Here is an 8,287-nt window from a genome sequence, read left to right as displayed (position 1 = left end):
AAGTAGCCGGAATACAGGCATGCGCTACCATGCCCGGCTGATTTTTGGTTTATTGTAGAGACGAGCTCTCGCTGCCCAGGCGGGTCTCAAACCCGCGGGCTCAGGCAATCCACTCACCTCAGCCTCCCAAAGGCGCAGGATTACAGGCTGAGCCACCGAGCCTGGCCCCATTTTGTAATTTTTAAAACAGTTTTGAGATGGTGGTCTCAGTCTGTCACCCAGACTAGAGTTCAGTGGTATAATCATGGTCCCCTGCAGTCTCGACCTCCTGAGCTCAAGCTATCCTCCCACCTCAGCTTCCCAAGTAGTTGGAGGCATGTGTCGCCATGCTCAGCTAATTTTTATTTTTATTTTTATTTTTGTAGAGATGGCTTCCTGCTATCTTGCCCAGGCTGGTCTCTAGCTCTTGGCCTCAAGTGATCCTTGTACCTTGGTTTTCCAAAGTGCTGGGATTACAGGCGTGAACCAGCACACCTAGTCTGTAATTTATCTTTTAATAAACTTCTAAAAATTTTTGTAATTGTGGCATTTGAAAAATCCAGAAAGTCACAAAGAAAAAAAGAATTACCGAAAGCTAACCACTGTTAATATTTGGAATATACACATACATATATATAAATTAAAATTATATTCTATAAACAGTTTTTCGATGAGAATAACATTTTTAGGGTGAAGTAGTAAATGTTTTTTATAAAATACATATACTTTTATGCATTCATGCACTACAAAAAGGGGTAAAGAATTTATTGATATTTACCCACAATCCTAAAACCTAGAGATTTCAATGTGTATATATATTATTAGTCAAGTTTTATTTCACATTAATTTATATCAAGTTAGTTTACATTAATCGTTTAGTGGTTGATTTGAACTTTTTTTTTTTTTTTTTGAGGTCTCACTCTGTTACCCAGGCCAGAGGGCAGTGGCATGAAACAGCCTCAACCTCCTGGGCTCTGGTGATCCTCCTACTTCAGCCTCTCAAGTAGCTGGGACTGTAGTCACACACAACCATGCCCAGCAAATTTCTTTGTTTTTTTTGTAGAGATGAGATCTTGCTATGTTGCCCAGCTGGTCTCGAACTCTTGGGCTCAAGTGGATTCTCCTGCCTAGGCCTCCAAAAGTGCTGGGATTACAGGTGTGAGCCATCACGCCCGACTTTGAAAATCTTTGTATTTAAGAATTAACATTTTTTTCTTTGACCTGTCTCTGTTTCTGTAGCCAGGCATGGCGGCACACGCCTGTAGTTCCAGCTACTTGGAAGGTTGAGATGGGAGGACTGCCTAAGCTGAGCGGGTTGAGGCTGCAGTGGCCAAAGGTGTACTACTGCACCTCAGCCTGAGTGTCAGAGTGAGACTCTGACTCAGAAAATAGATAAATAAAAATAACCAAAGGAGAATTGATAGCCCTATGATGTTGACTCTTACTGTCCAGGAATAAGGTGTACTGTTCCAATGACTTAAGTCTCTTTGTTCTTCAAATAGTATTTTTTTTTTTTTTGAGTCAGAGTCTCACTCTATTGCCCAGGCTGAGTGCAGTGGCATGCTCATGGCCACTGCCTCCTTAAACTGCTGGACTCAGGCCATCCTCCCATCTCAGCCTTCTAAGTAGCTGGAACTACAGGTGTGCACCACCACGCCTGGCTAATTTTTTGATTTATTGTAGAGATGAGGTCTTGCCACGTTGCCCAAGCTGGTTTCAGACTAGGTTTTGCTAAGTTGCCCAGGTTGGTCTCCAACCCTTGGGCTCAGGCAGTCCTCTCACTTTGGCCTCCCAAAGCACTGGGATTACAGGCATGAGCCACCATACCTAGCCTGAATCCTAGTTTTTAAAACACAAAGTCATACATAAATGAGACAGTCTTTCACTCCTAATAATTAGTCTGTTTTCTACTGTTAACTGCCTTTATTGTCATTTTACATTTCCTCTCTGAGTCTTGGTTTCTTCATATATAAGCTGAAAAGAAGAATCTGGAACAGATCTTACCTGAAGTTTTTCTTCCAGCTCTGCCCCTGTTGTTTCTGGTGTGATTAACTTCCTAGATGCCTTGTATCTGCCCAGGGGAAAGCTGTCTTGATATTGAGACCTATCTGACTCTAAATGGTTAAGGATTGTCTGAGCTTTGAATTTCTAGTCCCTTGTGGCCAGGCTCATATGTCACCATTAAGTTCATGTCAGAAAGCTTCCAGGTCATGTCCACCTTCCAGGACTGATCTGTTTGGTTGAGTGGTTAGAGGTATAGGGGCCTCATTTGGAATTGCTGGAAATGCCCTCATATCTCCTTGGGAGTCTTTCCTCTCCGTTCCCCCCTCTGGACCCTTAGTTGTAAGACTTTCTGTCCTCAGATTATCCTCGTGTCTCCCAGTGCAGCCTCATTGTTAACTCTCTTCCCTTTCCCTGTCTGACTCCTGGCCTTCTCTTCTCCCACAGCCCCCCAGTCCTCAGGGAAGGAAGTGGAGCCTACAGATGAAAAGAACTAGCTTTATAATTAGCTAGGCTTGTGTTTTGATCCACCTTTGTCTCTCGCTAGTTGTGCGATCTTTGATAAGGTTGAGAGAGAATAAATACAAAGTGCGAGCACGTGATTACTCCAGGGAGGGCTTAGTGAATTGTCTTGTCCCATAGTAGGTAGTGATAGTAGCTTAATATGCAAAGTTGTGTGTTGAACTCTGTGAGAGAAGCTTTTATACATGACCCATTGAATCCTTACAAACAACCCCGGGGGAGGGAAGGAATATTACCATTTTGCATGTGGAGAAACTGAAGACCAGAGAGAAGTGATGTATGCAAAGACACACAGCTGATGAATATCTGAGCCATAATTCAAACTCACCTTTTTGTCACTCCAGGTTAGCCTTTCTCTAAGGATTTGAACAATTTTCACTGACCTCCATAGAGTGATCAGCAAAGTGCAAGCCTCTAGAAAATAGCCATTATTCTGAGATTAGCACTACTTAATAGATGTAAATGTTCTTGATCTAAGCTGTCCAGTATAGTAGCCACTTGCCTCATGTGGCTATTAAGCACTTAAGCTGTGACTAATGAGACTGAGGAACTGAATTTTTAGCCTGTTAATTTCAGTGTATAGCCCCAAGTGGCTATTGCAGCCATCGACAGTGCGTTCCAGAAGTGAGACTGCAGCTCAGTTTCATGTTAGTTAGGAGAGAGTATGCCTTCCTCCCATCTCCTTCTGCCCTCCCCCACCCTTCCCTCTTACCCCCAAGCAGGCAGGTCTTACTTTTGGATGGAGGACAACTTCTGAGTTTAATTTTTGTTGCTTCTTTAATTCTAACAGTGTGAAGAGTGCCAGTGCTGGCAGCATGGGGTCTGCATGGGATTACTGGAAGAAAATGTGCCCGAGAAATACACCTGTTATGTTTGCCAAGATCCTCCAGGTAGAGATTTCTGGAGTCAGGGATACAACAGTATGTAGCTTTTTCCTAGGCACAGCTGGCTGTGAAACAACCTAAGTGTATGTGGTCTTGAGACTCGTTTCTTCAGCATTAGCTAGACTCTGACTCCCCCTCGCCTCTGTTGCTGGCCTGAACTTAGCAGTACGAGTGTGGAAGGCCTGACCTGTGCTAGCACATTCCCTTTTCTTATTATGGTAAAAGACATGTGAGATCTAACCTCTTAACAGAATGTTTAAGTCTGCAGGACAGTATTGTTATCCATAAGGTAAATACTGTACAGCATATCTCTAGAACTTTCATCCTGCATGACTTTAGCTCTCTATATAGAACATTTCACAAATGTGAGTGTCATCCTTGTGCAGGAGCCATGCCTGTCTTCTCTGGATTGTTCCAATCTCAGTATATGTGCTGCTGAAGTGGCACCTTTTTCTTTTCTTGTGAGCTCATGAGGTTAGGCATGTGGGTGTGTCCTTGGCTTTTGGGGACTGTTGGAGGGTTAGAAACCTGCCTCTGCTCCCTGTGGCAACATCTGTCTTCTGTGGCATCACTGCCACCTGGAAGGGAGATATGCCCCAAGAGAAAGGAGATGTTTGTGTAGAGCCTTTTGCCATCCTCAGCAGTGACTTAGGTTTTTAGCAGGGTCGGTTACTTCCATGACTACAGAGATCACCTGTGGCTCTTGGATGCTCCTTTCTAGAAGCATCCACCTTTTCTAGAAGAGGTAGATTATAAATCTGTGGTTCTTGTCTTGGTGTCAGTAGGATGGTGACATGATCTCCCATCACCAGTGGTGGGGTCCCTCCCTCAGCTCCAGTCCCCGATTTCCTTACAGCTAAACAATGCTTGAGCGCCTCTTACTTGTTATTCCTTTTTGTCAAATAAGTTGGGCCTGGTAGGAGCTCTTACTCCCATTTTTGCTTATGAGGAAGAAATTGATGACCAGAGGACACAAATGACTTTCCTAACCTCATAAAACAAATTGGAATTAGAATTGGCTTGCATGGCTAAATCCTTTGATTTTGCTGGTTGTATAGGGAGAAACTGGCCACCACATCCATTTTCAAGCAAGCAGGTCCCTTTGGGCCTGTTGACCCCTGTTGTGACCTTGTACTACATTAGTCCATAGAGAAGCATCTACCTCTGTTTGTCCCTTTGTCCCAAGGAAAGAATGTGGTCAGAAGATTAGACTGGTGAGCAAACATAGGCCCTGAAGGGAGATGACTGGCCCAAGATCACTCTACCAGTTGATTCCACACAGGTGATGAGAACCCATTGTCTCTGATCTTTATCTTGTGAAACAGGTATTGCTACTCTGAATCCTGCTGTTATGGCTATTGTTTGCAGCAGCTACTGCTGAGCCACCCTTTCCCCCCATAATCCTGAGGGCTCCTTAAGGGCACCTTGTAAAAATATTCTTTATTTCCCATGTCTTTCTCTCCATTTTTTGCTCTTTAGACATCACCCACACCATCTATATCAAATCCTGTGTACTTTCTGAACTTCTGCTTTAATTATCAAGTCTGTGAATAGACTCTTTCTTGAACTGAGTACTGAATTTTTGCCGCGGGGTTTGCATTTATAGACTGTTTAACTCTGCAATAGATTGGCCCAAAAGTTTGACAGGTTCATTTTTTAAAGGTTACTTTAGAATATTTTTAATAGAATCAGTGTATATCCCTACCATGTGCATTGACAAAGCCAGAAAGAGCCCAAAGTTCTTGATAGGAATTACCTAGTTGTTTAAGGTTTTTTTAGCTACTGACAGGTGAACAGCAGTCTGTTTGGAAGCTTTTCTCTGGACCTTTAGAGCAGGGAATGCTGCCATGTCACCGTGTACTTATGTTTTCAGTCCTTCCTAAGCCCTGTAAGGATCGGGATCACTAAAGCATTCAGTTCCTCTGTTGTAACAAATGGGAAGCAGAGGTCCAGAGAAGGGAGGGAGGCCTGATCAGTTAGGTGGTCAATGATGTATTTGCAGGGGGACTTGCAGCTTCTTTCTATTGTTTTGATAATTCTGTTCAAGATGCCTTTTGCTAGGCACTGGGGATAAAACCATGAACAAGATGGTTCCCACTCTTTAGCGGGGTTGGGGGTCAGAAACAGATGTTAAAGCAAGTTAAAAAAATAAGAATGTGTTAGGTAGCGATGAATACTGTGGAGTGGACAAGTGACTGTAGAGGCCCTGATGAGGCTCTCAACTTTGGGGAGGCAACTGAGGCCTCTCTGAGAAGGTAGTAAGGGAGTCAGCCCTGCAAAGGCCTTGGAAAACAGTGCTCCAGACAGGGGGTGCCAGAGCAGAGAGCCTAAGACTGGAGAGAGTTTGATGTGTTCCAGAAACTGAAAGGAGGCCACCGTAAGGGTGTGGAGAGGAAGGCAGGAGGGAGCTTAAGTCCTGTGGGCCTCATTAAGCCAGAATGACGGCTTTGAGTTTTCTTTTGTGGGCAGTAGGAGGCAGTGGAAGGTTTCAAGTAGGGGGGAGAGAATCCAGGTTCCCAGCCCACTTCCAGGAAATCAGGAAGTGTACATGCCTTTTTCACTACCTTATCCCTAGCACTTAGTATGGAGCCCAGCATGCAGTATAGTAAGTACCAAGCAGATGAATAAGTGAACAGGATGAATATATAGATCCATTCTTCCAAGAGTTTGTGTGCAAACTGTTGATGAAACAGCTTGGGTTTCCTTCAGGCCATGTTTTGTTTTGTTTTGTTTTAAAGTTAAGAAAGCAGGACTTATTGAGAGGATAGAAAAGCTCCCAGAGCAGGAGGGGACCAGAGGCGCTTTGCCCCAGGCAATGTTTTAACCCTCTTGTCACTGCTTTAGGTCAGAGGCCTGGCTTCAAGTACTGGTATGACAAGGAGTGGCTGAGCAGGGGACACATGCATGGCTTGGCATTTCTAGAAGAGAACTACTCCCATCAGAATGCCAAGAAGATTGTGGCCACCCACCAGCTTCTTGGCGATGTTCAGAGAGTGATCGAGGTTCTGCATGGCCTGCAGCTCAAGATGAGCATCTTGCAGTAAGTATGGTACTTATAGCTAGGGGGAGGAGTCTGGTTTTTCATGGCCTGGGAGAAGAATAAATTTGAGAAATTGGAAAGCCACAAAATCAATCTATTAGACTGATAACTTTGAGACCATTACTAAAAATTCTCAGATGATAAGCATTCTTTTCAAATCAACTTTACTGTGGAATATTTTACATGTAATTAAGCTCATCTATTTTAGGAGTTCATTGAACTGGGCTCAGTGGCTCAGTTTGTAATCCCAGCACTTTAGGAGGCCGAGGTTAGTGGATTGCCTGAGACCGTGGGTTCGAGACCAGTCCAGGCATCTTGGTGAGACCTCATCTCTACAATAAATAAAAAATTAGCCAGGCGTGGTAGTGCGTACCTGTAGTTCCAGTTACTTTGAAGGCTGAGGTGGATGGATCGCTGGAGCCCAGCAAGTCAATGTTGGGGTGGCCGGGAGCGTGCCTCTGCACTCCAGCCTGGGCAACAGAGTGAGACTCCAACTCAAAAGAAAAAAAAAAAGAGTTCATTGAATTATTTTATTTTTTTGAGTTGGAGCCTCACTCTGTCACCCAGGCTGGAGTGCAGTGGTACACTCACGGCCACCGCAGCCTTGACCTGCTGGTCACAGGCAATCCTTCTGCCTCAGCCTTCCAAGTAGCTGGAACTACAGGCATGCGCTACCAGACCGGCTAATTTTTTTTTATTTACTGTAGAGACAAGGTCTTGCCAAGTTGCCCAGGCTGGTCTCAAACCCCTGGTCTCAAGCAGTCCTCTCACCTCTGCCTCCCAAAGCGCTGGGATTACAGACTTGAACCACCACGCCTGGTCTTTTCTTAAATTTTAAGTTGAGGTCTCACTCTGTTGTCCAGGTTGGAGTGCAATAGCATCATCATGGCTTATTAGAGCCTCGACCTCCTGGGCTAAAGGTAATCTTTCCACGTTAGCCTCCCAAGTAGCTGGGACTATAGGCTGTGCCTTAGCGCCCAGCTAATTTTAAAATTTTTTTGTAAAGATGAGATCTTGCTATGTTGCCCAGGCTGGTCTTGAACTCTTGGGCTCAAGTGCTTCTCCCACCTCGGCCTCCCATAGTGCTAGGATTACAGGTGTGAGCTACCACACCTGGCCTCATTGAGATTTGATGTATGTGTGCACCCATGCAATCATCACCAGAATCAAGGTATGGTGTGTATAGTTTGGTTTGATTTTTGTTTTGGTATACAGTTCTGAGTTTTTAAATTTGTTTTTAATTGTGGTAGAATACACATAATATAAAATTTATTATCTTAACCATTTTTAAGTATACAGTTCTGTACTGTTAAGTCACTTACAATCTCTAAAATTCTTTTCATCTTTCAAAACTGAAACTCTATACCTATTAACCAATAATCTCCTCTCTCCTTCCCAGTCCCTGGCAATCACTATTCTACTTTATGACTCTATGCATTTGACTTCTCTAGAGACCTTGTATAAGTGGAATCATATGATATTTGTCTTTTTGTGAATGACTTATTACATTGTAATACCCTCAGGGTTCATTCATATTATAATGTATGTCAGAATTTCTGTCCCCTTTAAGGCTGAATAATATTCTGTTGTACGTGTATATGCCACATTTTATTTATCTTTTTATCTTTCCTAAACATTTTTTTAAAAAGAAGCAGGTTTAGCTGGACTCGGTGGCTCAGCCTGTAATCTCACGCCTTGGGAGGCTGAAGTGAGTGGATTGCCTGAGCCCGTGGGTTCAAGACCCGCCTGGGCAACTTGGTGAGACCTCATCTCTACAATAAATCAAAAAATTAGCCGGGGGTGGTAGCGCGCACCTGTAGTTCCAGCTACTTGGAAGGCTGAGGCGGAAAGATTGCCAGAG

The 8,287-nt window shown here is 43.9% G+C and overlaps 1 protein-coding gene across 1 annotated transcript in view; it reads left to right on the top strand.

Moving 5' to 3' along the window:
- Positions 1 to 8,287, top strand: part of PHF20 (PHD finger protein 20) — a 164,940-nt gene that overhangs the window by 140,891 nt on the left and 15,762 nt on the right. The window contains exons 14-15 of the mRNA XM_008074342.2: positions 3,293 to 3,392; positions 6,231 to 6,426. Of these exons, the coding sequence (XP_008072533.1) occupies positions 3,293 to 3,392; positions 6,231 to 6,426 (296 nt within the window). The remainder of the gene's footprint in view (positions 1 to 3,292; positions 3,393 to 6,230; positions 6,427 to 8,287) is intronic.

The sequence above is a fragment of the Carlito syrichta genome, unplaced genomic scaffold (genome assembly GCF_000164805.1).
Source record: "Carlito syrichta isolate Samal-C Ts95f unplaced genomic scaffold, Tarsius_syrichta-2.0.1 Scaffold316401, whole genome shotgun sequence".
Classification (NCBI taxonomy): domain Eukaryota; kingdom Metazoa; phylum Chordata; class Mammalia; order Primates; family Tarsiidae; genus Carlito; species Carlito syrichta.
Note: the sequence above shows the minus strand (reverse complement) of the source record. Positions and strands in the feature narration are given on the sequence as shown.